The 20985-nt window shown below is 40.8% G+C and overlaps 1 protein-coding gene across 1 annotated transcript in view; it reads right to left on the minus strand.

The window, feature by feature from the left end:
• Stk39 (serine/threonine kinase 39) overlaps positions 1-20985 on the minus strand; it is a gene marked incomplete at its 5' end in the record, with an annotated part of 194716 nt that overhangs the window by 40712 nt on the left and 133019 nt on the right. Inside the window, 2 exon segments of the mRNA XM_060390333.1 lie at positions 6615-6683; positions 10619-10671. Coding sequence (XP_060246316.1) covers positions 6615-6683; positions 10619-10671 — 122 coding nt within the window.

A 20985-nucleotide genomic window follows, 5' to 3' on the forward strand; every position in this document is an offset into this window, starting at 1 on the left:
GCTGCTTGGATCCCAGCAATGTACACCTGTAAGAAGTGTCCCAGATGAGATCTTGATAGTGAGATCTCACTGTTCAAGCTCTCAGAAACACCCATTCTGGAACATGTCCTACTGGAAAAGAAATACTTGAAGCTGTCTATATTTCCTTGCTCAGAGTCATGTGATAAGAAAGAGAGGAAGAGAGAAAGGCAAACAAGCACCAACAAAACCTCTGCCTTTTATGATTTCATTTTAAAGGAGCGGCAATGTTGTCATTGCCCAAAATTATCTATTCATATACTGGTCCAGGGCTAAAGTTCTGAAATGGGATTAAGCGTGTTTCTTCATCCATCATGTTAAGTCAGAACCTGTAAGTGTAAGGGTGACAGAGCCAACAACTCAGAAGACAGGTCTTGCATTAAAGGTGACTCCGCCTCCCCGTGAAGTGGAAAGAGCACCAAATGTACAGCATGATGAAAGAGACAAGTCACAAAATGGTAAAAACTGCTTCTCTGGGGTTCTGCACAAGGACAGGCTGTCCTCCAGCATACAGGATGGGAAGCGGCAGGCAGGGGAGCAGACATTTACGCTGAGTCTTATTCAGCAAGCACATTTTACATGGAGTTCTTCAGGTGCAGAGAATGACTACCCCAGAAACATGAACAATGGGTCTGAAAGTCCAGAGAGAACTTTCAAGGACATATGCATTTCAATAAACTTCCTGGCTCAAAACAAATCAGAGAGTAAAATTGCATAAATTAGTGCAGAAATACAACTCTCTTTTAGAGATAGAAATTCTAACATCTGGTTTCAAAATCTACCTAAAGAAAGCCAGCAATATGTTGTAACAGAGCTCAGGCAGGGTGGCAGGAAACTTTAGCAACAACAGTCAGCAGACACTATGCTCACATGAACTGGCCCAGCAGCCTCCCCACCTCCATGCAGGCATTTGGCCCTGGGCCTTTGCACTGGGCCTTCAGGCTGTGGGTGGACAGCTTTGAGGAGCTGTAGAATAGGCCTTACACACATACTGGCTAAGGACCCCTACCCTATTCCTTCATCCTTCTGGAGAGGTTCCAAAACTCATTAAAGAAAATTACAAACACCACGCACAAGTCTAGAGCAACATTCAGAACTAATTTTGTTACATAGAGAAAGCCATGTTGTTCTGCACAGACGCCTCCCAGGGAGGCTTCATTTTCCAATGGGCAGCTTTTTTTCAGGGGCGAGAGGGGATTTTCTCTCCGAGTCAGTTTTCCTTGGCAATCCTCTTTGAAATAACTGGAATAAGGACTCTTTTCTTGTCTATTTACATTTTCCAGCCAACTGAGACAGACAAGATAAGCAAATTTATACATGCATATCACCTACGTTTTTATCTCACAAATTCACTTTTTTTTTTAAACAACATCCACCCAGAAGGCAGTGCTGTCTTATGCATGTCTATTTACACAAGGCCTAAAAGTGTTTCCTGTTCTTGCCTAAGGTAGTGCTAAATGTAAGCATAACTGAAGTTGGTTTATGATTTCAGTCTACAAACAGTGCATTTAATTTTGCACAGCCCTTGTTCTGCTTGAAAGCAATCACTCTGTGCCCTGCACTGGTCTTCCTTCAATCCAAACTGTGCTTTGTAAAGCTTTGCACTCTCCAGGAAGATTACCCTGCAGCTAGGTAATGGCAGACTTTTGTAATCTGTGTTTGCTATGCTAGAGTAAAAGTCACAGTACCCACTGCTCTCTCACACATGCTGTTGCTTTTTTTTTTTTTCAGCTTTTTCATGCTACCATAAGCATTTTTTTCTAATTCAAAAGAAAAATGCTGATGGTAAAAAAAAAAGATTTTTAATCTATTTAAATGTTAGCGACTTTATATTATGGAAGCCAAAGAAATGCACATGAAAAGGCTCTTTTTTTTTTTTTTTTTTTTTTTTTTGTACAGCCTCCTTCATAGGAGCTTATTTCATGGTGTAAAGGCTACTCAAATTTAACTATTTTTAAAATAAGATTCTCAAAATACTACTCTCCTACATTCAATATGAAAATGTTAGGAGATAGCTATAGAGATCAGAACAGAATTTTGGACAAGTGTCGGTTGGGGATTCACTCTTAGAAGGGAAGCACTTCAGCAGTGGTCATGGATCAGTCTGAAACAGAGAGAAAATCAACTGTCTTTTTAAGAAGCTAATGCTTAGCTTGGTGTGGTTAAGTACATTTGTAATGGCAGAACTTGGGAGGCTGAGGCAGGAGGATCACAAGCTTGGGGCTAGCCTGGCTCCACAGTGAGATACTACATGATAGACAACTAACTAAATAACTAGCTAACCAAATAACTAAATGAGTAAGGAAGGAGGAAAGGAAAAGGAAGGAAGGAAGGAAGGGAGGGAGGGAGGGAGGGAGGGAGGGAGAGAGGGAAGGAGGGAGGGAAAATTGTGTTTAAGAAGAAACCCTACAGATACTAACATAAGTGAACAACATAATGTGCTGCGCAAGGAAAGACGAAGCAGAAAGTTCAAAGCCATGAAGAACGCAGAGAGTTGGGAAGGTTATGTCATTTTCAGTAGAGGACTCAGGGAAAGCACTTTGGCAAAGCACCAAGAGATACAGGGTGGGCCTATGTTTGCTTTCAGAGGGGCATGCTGGAAGACAGGCAGATGTAGCTTGCTGGTGTGAGCTGGTGGGTGTGAGCACGGTGGAGAGAAGAGAGGTGGCTTGAGAAGTGACTGGGACATACACCAAAGGGACATACATGCCATGGCCAGTGGCATGTGGGCAGAAGGCCATTCCAGGCTTTGATTAAAGCATTAAAATAATCTGGTCATTTTTTTCAATTGGGCTGTGACTCATACACAAATGAAGTTCCCAGTTTAGTGGCTTTGGGAACAGTCTCAAAGTTTGCATATCCATGATGGCTTTTAATTCCAAAGTAGCCATTGTTTCCACAGCCTCTGCGTCCTACTCCTCACAACTCTTTCCTTCTTTTCCCTCTATGTATTTGCCTACACTGGGCACTTCAAGGACCTGTAATCACATAGCCTTTTATGTCTGATCTAATTTACTTGGCCACCTCTAGCTGACAACAGTGGGAAAGACAGAATCTGGGCTATCAGTAAAGACATGGGGCTAATAATCGGGCCGGGGGTGGCCCGAATGTGAAATGTCCCTCCATAGGCTCATATACTCAAATGCCTGATCTGCTGTCGGAGGTGGTTTTGTAGCCTTTTGGATACCTGGCCTGACTGGGCATCTGTAGGATGGGGCTAGAGGGATGGCTGGCACTGACCTAGGACTCCCAGAGACCCCTGCTGCCAGGGCTCCCAGACTTGGCCACATCCTCCAGCTGCCATGAATACCACCATGCCCTCCATGCCATGATGGGCTATATTCTCTCAAGCTGTGAGCAAAGATAATCCTCCCTTCACTGAGCTGTTTTTGTTGGATATTTTGTCACACAACAAAAAACCAATACAGACGAAAGCCAAGGTGATGGCTAGTACTAAGATGCTGTACACATGACGATTTGGAAGAGGGGTGTGAGAGGAAGAAAAGTCAGGGGTAACTCCCAGTCATTGGCATGAAGACCCAGAGACAGAGCAAGGTTACCCTGAGAAAGAAGAACCACTGTAGGGCTGGTGGGACGGAGGCACCAAGGGCTGCATTTTGGAGACTGAAAATTAAATTTCACATGGTGACTGCCTTCCTAAGGAAAGATGATTAAAACAAAAAAGAAGGATCCCACTATGAGTCTACAATTCCAAAGAAGGGTCTGAGTCAGAAAGTTAAAGAACAGAAGCAAGACGACATGCCAGAAGAAGTAGTCACAGAAGAAAGAAATGTTCTTAGATTCCTTGGATACATCAGTGTCTACAGGTGAGAAAGATGATGAGTAACACACTGAGAAGAAATGACTCCCAAGGTGGGAGGAAGAAGAAAGGGAGGGGGGGTTTCAAAAGCTCAAATGAGCAGCTGGTCATGGAGGAAGGCCGCACCTTCTATGCCCAGTACTTCTGACAGGCCAGTTAAGAACATGACAGACAATGAACTTCAGACGTAGGAAGGTGACAGCCATTCTCAGGTCACAGGTCCTGGAACACCACATGGCTCAGTCCACTCCAGCTGCACCTAGCACTGCACCTGTCAGGCCTGTCTTCTCAAGATGGGACGGGAGAGTGACAGCTGGGGTGGAGTAGGAAGGTCAAAAGCTGGCTGCAGTGTGTTCAGGAGATCATGGTAAGTAGGGAAATGGAGGCAAGACAGGCCTGTTAGCAAATTTCCTTAGAAGACCTTGGAAGAGAATAGCTGTATTAAGACACAGGGAGAAATTCAAACACTTTGAGAGGCTCAGCTTTGACATGTCGTATGTAGTGAAGAGTGGACAGGATGGACAGGGAGACAGCGGGAGTTTCTGAGACTGGTTAGTGGGATCAGGGGTAAGAATTTTTATCTGTGAAATAATCAACAGCTGAAATATACAATGATGTATCTACTGCTTTGGGGAAAAAATAAGTTTGTTACATTTGTTTTCCCTACGATGCACAGGTTGTCGAAGTTGTCTACAGAGCCTGGACAAGGACAAGCTTTCTCAAGAGTCACGAGGCCCCAGCACCAAGGACTGCAGGTTACATCCTGGAGGCCTCCTCAGCTCTCCGGTTTGTCTGTGAAACCGCGACTAAATCAACTGGCTGCTTTTACCTCACAGCACTGACGCGAACGTCGGCGTCCAGCACACAGCTGTAATCTCAGCACTTGAGGGCCAGAGGCCGGAGGTGAGCAACTTCAGGCCCAGGGTCAGCCATGTTTCTTGTTTCAGTAAGTGAAAACAAAGCAAAAGAACAGAAATTTCCCACCCCCAGCACACACCTTCCTTCATTATTTCATTCCTACTGGGGTGAGTTAGTATTTGAAGTCTACTTTGCCAATTAATTCTTAATTTTGTCTGTTTAGTACATGGAAAACAGCTTTCTTTAAGGAAATAGATATTTCAGTGTATCCTGATTTTGGCATTAACTGTTCTCATTACTTCTTTGAGTAAACTAAGAAACAAAGGTATCTGTTTGTTGGTTTGGTTTTTTTCTAAACAAGGAACTGAAGGGTTAAGAGGAAGAAGTCAGAGGTGAAATTTTAACAAGGCACTGAAGCTGGGTTGACATTTTTTCTGACTCTTCACATTTTATCAGAAAACAGTTAAGAACTCAGCTAGTCAAAAGACCTAACAGGATCTTAAAAAAAAGTTTGGAAGATAAGGAGGAATGAGGGAACACTATCTACATAAATATGTGCATATATATATATTTCACGTAGAATATGGCATGTCTCCTTTTGTATTCACTACTTGGCAAAGATATACGAGCTTTAATTGTTTACACTTAGTCTACGATTAATGCAAAAGAATTTAGTTTTCCTACTTTGCATTTGTCATACCATTTTTCATATAAGATAGTGATACTAAGTTTTTAGCCAGAATTATAACTTGTACTATAAACCAGTGTGTACTCTCATTTAAATGAAATATATACATTTACTTCACAATGATCTGTACTACCAGGTTTCTAGAAGCCAATTCTAACAGGTCTGCTAATCTGCCTCAAATTCCCTCAGTCATACATTCCACCATGATAAAGCAAGGACTTATTTAGAATAACTGAATGCTTTAAAACGTGGAATTAAAACAGGTCATGGTGGCACATACCTTTGATCCCAGCAACGGGAAGGCAGAGGCAGGTGGATCTCTGTGAGTTCGAGGCCAGCCTGGATTACATAGTGAATTCCAGAACAGCCTGGGCTTCACAGACAAGATACCCTGTCTCAAAACTAATACAACACAAAATCAAACAACATGAATTTTAAACATTGCTTTTTTTAAAGGATGTTATGAAGAATTATTTTTGAAGAATATTTTGCCTTAACTACATTCTTCTTAATGTAATTATAATTAAATCAATACTTTATCACTCATATACTATGTAACCTCCTCACTTAGTCATTATTAGGAATGCACAGTGACAGACCACGGTTTAAAAGCCTTGTAGACCCATTGTTTCCAGGGGGCATGCTGATGCTCAGGGAACAGAGGCAGCCATACCAGGCTTGCTTAGATGATGCTAAGAGCCTTCTTAACACATAATCATTGACAGACCTACATGAGACTGTTTGTTCTATCAACATGCATGGCTCATGCAAGCTTCCCTAGCTCTGGGCAGGGTTTTTTAATTTAGAAAAAATGATGAATGGCAGAGAGACCATTTTCAAGTAAAAGACTGCACACCCGCTGCACAACTCTGGAGAAACAGGGAAATTTATTACGAATCCGTTTCCTTACCTGGACAACAGATGAACTGGTTTGAATGATCTTTAAGGCCCTCTCCAACCTAAATACAGAACTACAACATGATTCGTTCTTTTTGATATTTGATACCTCATTGGATAAACCATGCTTAGGAAAAGGGGAGGGAAATACATGAAACACCTTTGAAGAAATTTAAATATGATTCTTGATGCAATGTCACATAAACATAGAATTTATGAAGATTCTCTTTTAAATTTTACAGAGAATTATTCCTTAATAAAATATTTTGTTTCTAAGCAAATTTCTATTTGATACATCAACAAAATGATACTGCATACTAAAAAACAATTTACCTATAACTACATCATGACCGTCAACCAAGCCAGCAGAGAAGAGCTCCTGAGACACACCATCTGCTGTATCTGTCCAAATGTGAGATGAATATGTATTAGAAACCAGAACATAAAAATCAAGAGCCCAGCACAATATAAAATATATACTTTTCATTTACTAAAATCACCCACATGATTTTAATTCATCAATTCAGATCCTATCAGGAAAAAAAAATTAGAAACACAATGAGGTATATTTTCCCACAAGCAATTTGTATTTTGTTTTTCCTTTAACAGATGTTACTGTAATAATATTTATTTCACTTTGGTCAACCAAAACACTTTTCCCTCTGACCATCCTCTGTATTAATCCTCCAGTATAAATGGAAGACCTAAGTGTTCTCTATGACTTTGCTTTTCTGTCTTGCCAAGGTTAATTCCGGCCATCATCAATCCTTTTCAATCACTTGTAGCTATGGAGTTAAGAATTTATAGCAAAGGTTGAATAGGTAGGATCTGATACAAGCTCATACTTAGTACAAACAGCCTGTGGGCTTGTTGGACTATTAAGATGAGTTATTTAAATGCATGCTATTAAAAAAATCCTTTAACACAACATTGATCATCTGATAGCAACAGATTCATTCTCTTAGAGAATATGACTGGGTAAAATAATGTGGCTTCTCAATGATAAGTGACAGGAGTTGGCAATCCCATAAAGATGGGACTGAACAGGCTTGCAGCAAGTGAATAGAGCTAAAATTACTTAATTGAGAGGTTATGAATGGCATGGTAACACTGCTAACTTCTATCGAAAGACTTTTCAAGGAGGAACTGAAAATTGCAATATGCGTAAAAGAACTATTCCAGAACCCTGTGTTACAATAAAGGAGATGGCCTGGTCTCCAGGGCCTCCAGATGTTATGACAGACACCAAGTAGCACTGGCTACAAAAAGCATGGACTAGTGAGGGGCCGACATGATCACTGTTTTCCAAAGCCAGGGAATATCTGACCATTATAGATGCTGCATCAAACAGACATCAAAACAGAAATCTACCCTCAGCATAAACCAGCTATTGTGACTATGTAACTGAGCTCACAGAGCAGGGGTGTGTACATACACATCGTGGGCATGCACATTGCTCGTGGCTGCCATATGGATGCACATACATGCATGTGACCGGTTTCTTCAATAATTTGGGAGGTTTAAAGTGTTCTACCTGGTGTGTAACTTTACGAATACAATAAATGGTGCCAGTGACAGTGATGACAACACCGCACCAAAGGGTATTCCAAACTCATCGCAGACTCCTTTGCACTTTCTCTCCCTTGCTCAATCTCCAGGAAGGATCAAAACTCAGTGTATATACCTGATATTTCCAAAGATCGAGTTTTCTCCCACTTCATAATAGGATGCAAGACACTGAAATGGATGACAGGGGTTTGTGTGGAAAGCTCACTAAATAATAGAATTCCACACAAGGTAAACTTGTGTGAAAAAAGCCTTCCCCTTTTCTCAAACATTACGAATAAAGCTTATAAAGGTCTCTGATGGAATGACCCTGCATGAGGGGACCTGAGGATAGCTGAATGGACCTGAATGGTTATATTCTGACTGTGATTCTCTTTCTGAAGCTGCTGGCACCTGGAATCTTCATCTTCCCGGAGATCAACCAAACCTCCAGGACAGGAAACCTTTCTAATGAAGGTGTTGAACAGGAGTAGGTGACAGGCTTCCAGCAGGAAATCATTTATACTTCGAGTGGTAGCCAGCAGCTACAAGGTTTGAATCTTACATTTCCGAAAGCAGCTACACTCTCCAAATGCAGCTGAAAGGAGACATGTCAAACAAAGCTACACTGAGGCCTAGCACTTAAACCAGTGTCAGAGTGATAGCCACTCCCTGGTGATTAAATTGGATAGCATGTCCTATTTTCAGGCCTCTTGGGCACCAGATGGATCATATCAAAGTGGCAAATGGCTAATGCTAGCTGGACAAGATGGGAAGTACAGCCTGTCTCTGTAATATGACATTAAGCGGTCATTTTCTATACAGGTAAGTAAGTCACCTGTAGTAGTTTAAACCAGAAATAAGAAACGATTATTTCAAGTTTACTAGCAATTTAGTTTTGCTTTAAGTCATGCTGAAACAGGTTAAAACATCACATGTCAACATCTTCTTTCCAGAGTATACAACATAATAAATCAGTTTCCTCAAAAGACAACAGAGAATGTTCTGTGTGCACATCACAGCTTATGCCATAAACAACTATGCTTGCTTACAGGTAGCACAAATGTAGTGCACATGAGCTGTACATGCACAGATATATCACAGACAATGCCTGAAGAACATGTAGCACCAGGAGTTACACACAGTGCATCCAGTATGAAGAGGCCTGTGCTCGCTGTCCAGGAAGTGACACAATTACCTGCTAAGCTAAGGCTATGGTTTCTACCTGGGCAACAGAAGTAAGAGGCTATTCATCAGTCCCTGGCAAACAAGTCTGCCAAAGGCAGTGCAAATGGACTACTGATGGTAGGACCATCTTATCCACACAAATCTCCAAGCTGGGAATTCATTCTTTGTTAGTTCTTAAAATTAAAATTGATTTTTATGGCTGCAGTCAATTTTAAATGACCAGATGAAAAGAAGGAACCTTAAAATGAGAATCTGCTCTTTCTTGTCCTCAGAACATCTATTATATAATTACCAGATTTTATTCACAACATTGCCTGGTCAATATGTTTATACTATGACAAAATAGATGGCTTTTTGGTAACTGCAACTGGTGTCGTACAATCTCAAACTGTTAAAGATGGATACACTTAAAAAGAAAACCTGGCTAGCAAGCTCAGGAGCATTTATTTTGTAAAAGATACTTCATAGTTTTATCCAATTCAAATATCCAGGGAATCGTCTAACTTTTGCATTTACAGAGATTCAATCAGAACTAGGGTAAACCTGGGACCGCTCAAAGTCTAGGAGCATAATTTGATTGGCAGTACCAAAATAACAAAGCAAAACAAAACCCTCTCATGAATGTATAGGGATGGGACACAGCAACTTCTTGAAGTGCCTGTCATTCACTCTGGCTCCTCAAGGCAGTTAGCCAGCATCTTCTAGCAGGTGATAACAGTAAGGCAACCAGGGTGGTATACTGCCTGACCGGCTCTCAAGCCTTGTATGTTGGGCTTCTGAAGGTTTAGCAAATACGATGCTCTTAATGGAGATGAAGTTTATGTAGAATGAGCACTGGGCTATGAGCTTAGGGACACTAACAAGTCAGAATGAGTGAGACTACTATACTTCACAAAGGTACTCACGGCCTACCTTGAGGGGGCTCTTTGCATGTACATAAAAATGAGAAACCACAGGTCACTGAAAACGGTTACAAATTTGGCATGTATTAGCACCTGGTTTTCAGTCTCTCTGGACTATTGTGGTCATATGGTAAATGACATGAACCAAGGTTTTTTTGTTTTTTTTTTTTTTCTTTCCTTGTGTTACGTATCTATTAACCAAGGTCTCCTGATATTCTCCTGCATGTCAGACTCTATGCCTGTCACAAAAGATAATAACAGTAATAATAATAAAAAACAATACATGGTTCTGTCTTCTGGCACCCAGGAGATGTATGAACGAGCAGTCCATCCATTAAGCAGCTGAAGTAACATAGTTGAGATATTCAAATGACATGGAGGCCATAAGAGAGGCAGAGTTTGTTACTCCATGGAGCAACACCATGCTTACTGTCATTTCCACTAAAAGCTGCATTATTAGCGTGCATTTTCATGGTTAAGCTAATACATCTAATTTACATGTGTATGTACACCCTGCCACACGTGTCTCTGGGATTCATGTAGTGAGTACTGGTTTAGAATCCTTCCAGCAAGCAAGCTCTTTCTCCCTTTGTTTGTTTGTAGACAAAACATTTTTGAATAGCAAATTATAACCATACGCTTATAATCAATTTCTCATTTGTTTCTTGTTCCACCAAAATAATAATTTCAATTAAAACTTGCCTCTTCCTGGAGTAAACTCAAATCGTATGTCATTAAGTTCCTTTCTGGAGTTTCTGAAACACATAACATAAAGCACATTAAAATCTAATGAGGCAGAGTTTAATCAAACCAAATTACTCTCAATTTTTATAATGTAAAGACAGCATTTTCCAGTTTTAGGTTACCTCCAAATCTTTTCTCAAGTGGAATATATAGTTATAATAACAATAGCTGAATAGATATATTTGATGAAATTTACCTTAATGAACATGCCGATAACATAAAATTCCCAAAACAAGATGTTCATTTCATAAAACCCACACTAACTCAATAAACTTGAGTCTTATTCCAGAATATACAGTTTTAGAAGCGTTTAGTCTAAGTGTTATCTTAAACAGTTTTCATATTTCCCTGGACAGTATGAGTTTAGTAACAGAATCTTGAAGTATCAGGAACAACAGACACTTGTAATAAGTTCAAGACAGGCATTATATATTAAATCACGTGAAAAACAATAAGGTGACTTATTGTTAAAAGTCTTTTCTAAATTCAGGGATCTCTGAATGTTGCAAAATTTCCATTGGATAATAAACTATATAAGATACAGAAAACTGTAAAATGCACACATAAATATGTATTCAGTACAAACTAAATGACACTCAGAAAATCTAAGACAATTTTCTCATTTAAGTAATGATAATGTGAGCTGTAATCAATTAAAAGTAATTATACATACTAAAATAAAGTCAGTAAGAACACCCTAAGTAACCAGCTTAGGATACAGGATGGTATTGCCTGGGTCAGGGGTTAAAATGAGTCAGAGAGAAGCAGAGATCTCCCAATGCATGCTCCTGGACATGCTCCTCTTCCTGCCATGCATGACTAAGGAGATCTATCGAATACGCCAGGTTTAGTTCTCAACTCTGTGTGATATCTTCTGGTCTCTGTGGACTCTGTACAAAGCGTGAGAGTTCCAAATGCAGTCAGTCTCCATAACCATTCCCATGCTTTTTAGACTATCAACTCTAACCACCCTAAGTACAAGGAGGTCAAGAAGCCAGAAAGGACCCAGTACCCACTTAGAGAAAGCCCTTCTTACTGCCTAGAAAAAGTAAGCCACATTTAATACCTATCCATAAGGACAAGGGCCAAAGAAGAGGGCAAGAACTCAAGTCCAGATGTTGGGTCCTGAGCCCAGAAACCTGCATTTGCCCTCAGGTTTCATTCACCATCTCGACTTTGCCACTAACCCTCTGAGGGCTGAAGTCTTAAAGCTGTGCTTCTAGTAGGGCTCTCTCGCAATCTGACTACTGAAGAATGTGGATTATCACCCTAAAAAGTACATATGTATGTGGATGTATGTATGTATGTACATACCTACATAAAATATAGAATAAATTGGAGATAAATGTGGACTGTTCTGAAACCATTTTAGAACTAGTTTATAATTTCAGAACTCAGACCCAATAAAATGCACATACTCATCAATTTACTTGAAAGAAAAACAATTAGTCTTCCTAATTTTATTTCAAATATTTCATAAATAAGTACTTTCTGATTGAGGATTTACTCTACAACAGAGTATTACCTAATATGTGTGTGGTCGTAGTTTTTTCCAGTACAAAAGTAAAAGTAATTGTTCCTTACAACAGAAAAACAAACACATGAACAGACTGAACAGTTTCACAAGGCCGAATATTTATAGTTGATTTGTTGCAATATTGCATGTCCTATAAGGAAAAAAAAAACCTCACTAATAATGTACATATAAAAGAACGAGTGAAGAAGTAATTGATTTCTTAATATTATAGTTTTGCCCTCATAAACTCTAGAGGGAGTCTTTTATGTTGTATTAGTCACTAAAAATTTCTTTTAAACTATGTTAAAAGATGTCATATGGAAATATTACATTATGTAAGAGAGTTGAGTATCTTCAGACGTTTATGTTCATGGTAGCTGGATATTTTTCCATTTGGTTCCAACAGTCAGCTGTTGAGATGTGCAAAACATTTCTGCTTGTTCCTTTATATGCTTCCCAACTACCACTACCCCTTCCCATTTGTACGACTGCATTCAAAGTCTCCCTTGTTTATGACTTTAATGAATGGCAGTGTAAGGCCAAATACTCTATCCTAAATATAGAAATTATACTTCTAGACAGGAAATACCTGACAGACACAGAAAGACTCAAGTCATTTCACTTTTAAGAGAGAGCAACATCCTTCGGCATTCTGCACGTTAATATAAAACAATCACCAAAAACTCATTAATAATCTTCGCTGTGGATGCTATAGATAAACAAAAGTGAAATTAAAACTAATCTAGTAAGAAAAAAAAAAGATCATTAAGAAAAACTCACTAGTGTGATATCTAATAATGAAATGAGTCAAGGAAGAAACAACAAAGGCGCTTATTAGTTCAGTATTAATTGGTGTCATTGCTCCTTTCTCATTTAATTGGTCTTGTTTAAATTAGTTTTTTTTTTTTCTATTCAGGCCACTGTAAAAGAAGTGTATGCATGAGCTGCACCCAGGATGCCCTCATGAATTTTTTTAAAATATTAATATCACAAAAGCAATAGCCAACCATCATGATCCCCACTGAGAGCTGTGGAGTTCGCCTCTGCGAGTCACTCTTTATGACTCCGGACCTAAGTCTCACCTTTGAAAAGATGAGTGTGATTGATTATAAGTAGCGGACTTGTCCCATCAAGAAGATATATACTTGGAAAAATGCCTAATTGGATCTAACTGCTGAAGGTCATCCTTTTATAAAGAATTAATCTTTTCAGGCTCATACTTACACCTTTAATTCAAAGTACATTCACTTTAATTGATATGGCACAGGGTACTCCTGATTTCCAAGAAACTGAAGATGGGTTTAAGGCCAAAAATAGAGCATGCAGCTTTACAGTGGAAACAGTTTCTAGGCCTAGGCTGCTGCTGCTGACTCTTGTTAAAAACCTCCTTAATCCCAAAATAAAAACTATTAAGTTTGGCAAAGCAGAACTTCTTACTGCTCATTGTAGGCATCCTCTGTCTCAGAAATGCAAATGCCAAAGCATTCTAGAAGAAATTTATTCTTGCAAATGAGAAATACATATGATTGCATATCCTGTGACTGTTTTATCTATTACCCCTCTTACCTAAAAATCTAGTCAGCTCCCAGAGGCAATGGGCACTTTAGGCTTTTTGAGTATCTTCTTCCTGAGATAATTTACACACATGCACACACACACACACACACACACACACACTTAATCCAGTGGCAGATAACTGTAACCACTATTTGGTGCTTTAGTTCTAAATTATTAATGTATCCTAAAATTTCTGAATAGAAGGCTGGGCGCGGTAGAGCAAGTCTGTAATCCCAGCACTCAGGGAGGCAGAGGCAGGTGGATCTCTGCCAGTTCAAGGCCAGCCTGGTCTACAAAGCAAGTCCGGGACAGTAAGATAAACCCTGTCTTGGAAAAAAATAAAAAAGTTCACATCCCTTTCCTATAACAACATTTTCCCCATTCCATTGCTATACCCTTTTTGAAGCTGTTTCTATCTTGTGAAGAGACTGCTTCCAGTCTTTCACTATTACAAACAATGAGTCAATGAATAAACTTGTTCTTACCTCATTCTGCAAATACGTAAGAATAAAATACGTTTCTAATAGTCAGCTACTTGGTCCCGTGGGTAATTTGATAGGTGCTGCCAAATTCCTCTTCATTTCAGTTGTACCAATTTTCACTGTCACTGGCAATTTGTATGCATAGTTGCAAGAATATTCAAAGAATAATGTGGGGGTTGTATTACAGAACTAGGAGATATGGGGATTGAACCAGAAGGAGAAAGCCGATATCCCACAGCAAGGGGGCAACCAGTCAGCGCTTGCCACCTGCTGGTGACAGACAGGCAAGAATTTGGGAAAACCGTAGTTGTTCAAACTTTCCAGAGACAATTGAAATTTGACACTACCCAGGAAATCCCAGAGTTCCAACTGTTGATGAGTAACTTGAAAGAGTCGATGCGAGGCACAGAGATCAGAAGAAGCTGATGAACACTCGCTAGTGACTTTGAGTATAAAACAGAACACCTGTTGATAATAACACAGGAACTGTGGGCAGCAGAAGGGCACAAAGTTTTCTGAAATGGTAAGACTTTGATGTTATTTTTAAGAATCTACAAAAAAAAAGGTCATAAATAATACACTGACTCTCAGGCTGTAAGCATTGGAAAAATTAATCATGGGATAGAAAAATAAGTCCAAAAATTTCATCAAAAAGAAAATACAACCTATAAAACTTCAAGTGGTTTCAAACTTTCTGTACTTGTCTTTGACTAGTGTGTTATTTGGGATGTGGGGGTACTGTTTTGTTTCATTTTCTGCCCAAATTGGTCTAGACTGGAATGTGTTAAGCTTTCTTCTTACGCTGTCAGTTCATTTCCAAGTGACACAGTGAAAAATACTCCAAGGAGACAGCTGCGGTGGCAAGGAACCCACCAGAAAGCAGGTAACTTCCTGGTGGGCTGGGAGCAACAGGCCAGACGGGGGACAGAGCGATCTCCCAGGACATAGCAGTCACTGGGCCTCTTAATGTGTCCTACCAGGGCTAGCTGACAGTCACTGTTCCCGAAGGGCTCCAAAGCCAGAGTGCAGCCCAGGACCGCCTGGATTCTCCACCTTCCTGCTTATGTCTCTCAGCGGGTGCTGATGTAGGCATGGGGGCTGACAAAGCCCAGGGACCTGATGGGACTAACAGTATCACTCCAAAGGCATTCATTTGTGCAAGGGCGCTGGAAAGAGCACCTGCCGTTGGTATTTCACGTACCCCTAGCGCAGCAATGTTCAACAGCTCTGGGGTCAGTGCAGCCACCAGAAGTCCTGAAAGGCTGGAAGAAGCCAAGGGACACACAAGTTCTTCCTCTAAGCAGCTGGAAGCTGAAAAGGCAGAAACTGCTCTATTCTTTTCCCTACTTTTGCCTAAAATTCTAAGGAAAAAGAAAAGTATGGTGCCTGTGGACTCTACAGACAAGTTCTGGGATGGATGAGAACCTCTGCATTGCTCAAGAGGAGGTTTATTTTTAGTTAAGCCTGCTTCTTGTTTTACATTGTACTGATTTAAGGCTGTCTCTATGACCTGAGGAGAAGACACAGACTAAGCTCCTTTGGAGCTGGCATCTCTTTTCTCCTCCACTCTAGGAGGCAGCTAGTAGAAAGGGATTGGACAGTGGAAGCTGTGAAGACAGGAGTACGGATTCAAATCCACAAACCATTTCTCCGGCCTTCTATGACCTGTGGAAAGGCAGAGGTAATTTCTAGTTGCTGTGATAAGAATCAGTCCCCCGACAAGCTACATAAGGAAACATATTCCACAGAACAGAAGCATTAGGAGGCGGGGACTGAGGGGAGTTGATTTGGTCAAAATTCAAAGTCCTTATGCCTTGGGCTCTTGTGATGGTTTGAATGAGGAATGTCTTCCATAGGTTCACATAGTCGGAACACTTGGTCTCCAGATGCTGGCATTGTTTGGGAAGGTCGAGGAAGCTTTAGGAGGTGGAGCCTTGCTGGCGGAAGAATGTCACCTCAAGCGGGCTTTGATGGTCTATGGACTCCCCTACTTCCAGTTTGCTCTCTCTGGTTTGCATCTGTGGTTGAAAATGCTTTCGCTCAACTCTCTGCTTTGGTTACGTGCTGTTGTGCCCCCAAGCCCCACCATTATAGACTCTCTCTCGAAACAGAAGCCAAAATAACCTATTTCTTCTTAGGGTTTCCTTTGGTGGTGATCACAGAAGCAAAACCACCAACAAACTAGCAAGCCTAGATCTTGCCTATCTTCCCCCCTTGGCTCTGCTGCTTCTTGTCTGGCGCACCTGTACATCTCCTGTCTCCCTCAGTTCCTGAAACCCTCAGCAACACTTTGGTAGACCCAGCACCTGCCCCTTCAAGGAAACCGCTGTTGCCCTGCTTGGTCTCTCTGAGCCCTAATCGTTCCCATCCTATGCTGGGATGCCAGTGCTAGTGCTAGAAAACAGCTGGAGAGGAAGGACACCCAGCAGTTCAGAGGACAGCACACTTCCCGCTCCTCACTCTCACTGCCGTCCATCTTTCAAACACCTGCCAAATTCATCTTCCTCTCAGGTAAAGGGCCAATCACAGAATCATATAATTTTACAACCAAAGGGGGCCCGAGAGGGCACCTAATCCAGTCCCCTCTTTCCTCTGGTGAAACAACTGAAGCAAGGAGATGAAGTGGCTTGCCTAAGATTACACAGCTGGTTAATTCACTCAATACGCCATAAATCCTTATTGATCACCTACTAGGTGTCAGGCCCATGCTGGGAGCCATTAATGCAGACATGGCACTCAAGCCTGGGAGCCGAGGCTTCTAGAACACTGCTCTTTGTTCTGCATGGCTGCTTCTCAGAGTGCGGGCCGAGCTAGCTGAGAGCTGCAATCTCCAACAGAGACTGTTTTCCCAACCACATCCCCACACCCAGATAAGAATTATTACACGCAGTGAGATGCCATAACAAAAGTGAGGTTGGGAGCGCTTGCTGTACCTCTCAGCAGTGTCCCCAAACGTTTGCCCCGGGAGAGCTTCACATATAGAAACTTTAGGTAGGCCTTACAAGGCCAACACCTAGCAACCGTCACATTCATAACTGATCGCCTACAGAAGTAGTTTTCATGCTGAAGTAATGCAAACCAAGGTAGGGTGGTCTCTTCTTTTCTGTCCCGGGAGTCATGAGACTGAGAACACAGCTACTTCATCTCTCCCACCCTCAACCTCAGCTCTGCTTTCTCTATTGTATAAGAGATTCTGAAATTATGAAAAAAAAATTCAATATAGAGAAAGGCATAAAGAGAAGTAAAACAAGCACTTGCTTACCTACCAGCCAGAATTTCAAAGTGGCAACATTCTGCCCTTCACTTCACAGCAGAATACATAAAATTTTAATAAAGTTTCACCTACACAGCACAAAATCAATTGAGTTATGTCCCAGCTATGATAAATCACAAGAGACCAGATTATTGTGTAAATACTTCTTCCTGTCAAGATTATGAAATTCTGTTTTCACTGAGGTAAGTAGTCCTTTCAGCACGTGAATATGTGCACTAAACTTACCTCTACTCTCAGTTTGAAATGGAAAAAGAGTGACCTCAGGAAAGCTGACTGCTGTCCAGCTGGCAGAGCAAACACTGTAGTCTGGTCAATGAGTAAACTTACTTTTACTGTAGGAAGAAATATTTAGTGTGTTTACTAGGTAGGGAGCTCTGTAGATGCCCTTCTGGAAATCAGCTGAGGGCTGCAGAGAACAACTCGGATCATCATCACTATAGGATACATCAGGTGTAATTCAGACAAACCAGCCATCACTGTTGGGTTGTACATGTCTCTCTTCAGTGCCTTGGGCTTCCGAGCCAACAGGCTAAGCTCTTCACTATAAAAATGGAAAGGCACCTCTAAGCCACAGTTACTTAATGATGCCCATTTGGAACTGAGACTTAGTATCATAGTAGGAGTAATTACACAGACTTGCAATTATTATTGTTGCAAAAATTAAGCAAAAGGTGGGTTGTTGGGAGAGGAGCTAGGACAGCAGTGGGGAATTCCAGGACTGTTTTTTTGTTTTTTTTTTTTAAGTTTACTTATTTAAGGCACAAACCATCACAAACTCTAGTTAGCACAAATAAATACCATTTTCTGTGTTTGTACTTCAGTTAATTCTTACAAAATCAATGTTGCTCATTTTCAAAGTAAACAAAACATATAACTCACATTTAGTTTGTAAACATATAGAAGCTGAGGGCAGGATCAGTAGCAGAGTGTTTGCCTGCGGTGGCACAAGGATCTGAGTTTGAGCCACAACTCAGATCAGTACAGCAAATAAATAGATGAATTAATTAATTTAGAAAACAAGGGGGAAAGGGAAGAAAGTGATGTTATCATCTACTTGCCAGCTGAGTGCTGAAGTCATTCCTATCTGTCTGTCCCGTTGTTAACACAGGCAAAGAGAAACCTACAGAGTTCAGTTCTTACTTTGCCAACAAGAAACATGCAAGGTAGATTTCCTTCCCTTGGTTTTTATTTCAAGGAGAAGATTTTTATGGAATCTTTCATAAGGAGCACCTAACAATGTCTTCAACTCCATTTTGTAAAAAGCAGACACTTTTTTCATATAAATGTCTTTAACTACATGGAGCAAAAGATGCACATTTTTCCTTCTACATGCTGCAGGCACAGTATTAAATCTTACTTGAGTGATGGCATTTCTGCTAGAAGCTGAAATAATACAGCCAAGGTATGCTGTTTCCTGATGATTTACCTTTATCAGAGAAAGCCTGTAGAGCACAGAAAAAAAAAAAGACAGCCTATTCCAACCTGTCTTCCTGGGGGCCCAGATACATGTTTATCAAGTGCCACATGGAGAAATATCAGGGTTGGAGAATGTCTAAACTTCCAAATAGGCGCAGTGTGCGTCCGCCTGGACAATGTCCTCAACTGAATTCCAAAACCTCCTGCATCCGAACAGAGGGGAGATCATTTTGCACTTCAGAGTTTTTAAGTAGTACTACCACTCATGCTTGCCTCTGCCTATAACCCTGGCATGCGGGATTCTAAGAAAGATCATGAGTTTAAGGCCAGCCTGAACTACACCATGAGACCCTCCCCCAAACACTAAGAACAAAAATGTATCCCAGGGAATTTTTGTAAAGCCACAAGAGTATATGAAATGAATGGATAATAAATTCCTTCAAATTTAGTCAACCAGAGGAACAAGAAATCTGCATTAACTTTCTTATTCTAATAATTTCATCATTATCTTGTGTGCTGAAAAAATAAAATCAAAGGGAAGCTATAGAGAAAACTAGCAAGCATAAAAGGAGCACGGCCACTTTTAAGTTAGACTAATGTAACCCAATAAAGGAAAACCTTATGAAGGAATAATTAGTAAGGCAAAGCCACACCTTGCTTTCCCACAGGTCGTATCATAAAACAACTGGAAACAAGCATTTTTCCTTTCGATGCGTCACAGGAAAATGGCCTGTAATAAGCACACTCACAGTCTGTATGCGTGACTGTTTGACAAAGCTGATGTGAAGCCTTCATTTGAACTTTTAGTAAAACTGTAACAGCAACAGCTATTTGCCCAGCTGCATGGAATAAACATGGTGCCTCTGGGAATATACTAAGTTGCTGTCACATACCAGGACGGAGTGTGCTCAGAGAGCATCCGGACCCATACCTGTCTGAAGGCTGGGTTAGGGCAGCCTTTAGTTCAGAGTAATATCAAAACAAAACCCAAACTGCAAACATTCTATCAGAACCAATGGACAAAAACAGCAAACAAACAGTAAAATGTGGTTTTCCCTAGGGATTATGTGACTTCATGATGATTGTCACTAGTGGGAGTGAGATGGTCCTGCTCTGCCCCTCCAGAAGAGCCTGGGAGGCTCTCTGAATTCACCACATCTCAGAAAGGAGAGGATGTGAGAAGAGTGATGCTTATAGGTTGCAGGGTCAAAGGAGGACAAAAACCTGTCCAGGCAAGTTTTGCATAACTTATTTTCTCTGAAAGTCCATAGACTTTTATACTCGTGAGAGAAGAGAAAACAGAGAGAGCTTCAGTCACTCTGTGCTGTGGGATGCCCTTTGCAAGCCTAACTGATTCTCAGTTAGGGTTGCATACCCTTCTTGTTACTGAAATATACTCCTGAACATGCAGCCCTCTTACAGCACCTTTCCGTCTTTATCTGGTCTAGGATGAAATTGGCTCCTCATCTGTACATACAAGTCTAATTGTTGGTACTTCAGAAGGATGCTGCCCTGGGGAGCAGAGTCTTTAACGAGGTACAATTTAAATGAGATTTCAGGGTACCCTCTAATCACAAACTTTCTTATGAAAACAGGAGATTAAGAACACAGACTTATGTGTGCCCTAGAAGACAGGAGGACACAGGAAGAAAGTGGCCTTTGTTGAGCCACAGAGGGGCAGAGACTTCAGGAGAAAGACACCTGCCTCCATTTCTGCTTCTTGGCTCATGGGCTAAAACTCTATGAAACTATGAACTGAAATAAATCATTTCTCACTTGTTTCCTGTCAATTTCTCTGATCAGCATGACATGAAAAATAACCAATACTGTGTTTTAAAGCAATCAAACATGGTTTTTGGAAACATGTTGGAAAATCTTGAGCAGCATCTCTCATGGGTGTAATCACATGACAAGGGTAGGGCCCAAGAACTAGGGGTAATGTATTCTTACATAAGGATTGCTGATGAAGGTTTGTCTCTTTCTTTCACAATGTGTCCATGAGTGAGTGGTCCTTATATCTAGGCTGTTAATCTCTAGTGCTTTCCTGTTATCATCGGCTTAGATTTCTCGAACTTCTGGC

The sequence above is a fragment of the Meriones unguiculatus genome, chromosome 8, assembly GCF_030254825.1.
Source record: "Meriones unguiculatus strain TT.TT164.6M chromosome 8, Bangor_MerUng_6.1, whole genome shotgun sequence".
In the NCBI taxonomy this organism is placed as follows: Eukaryota; Metazoa; Chordata; class Mammalia; order Rodentia; family Muridae; genus Meriones; species Meriones unguiculatus.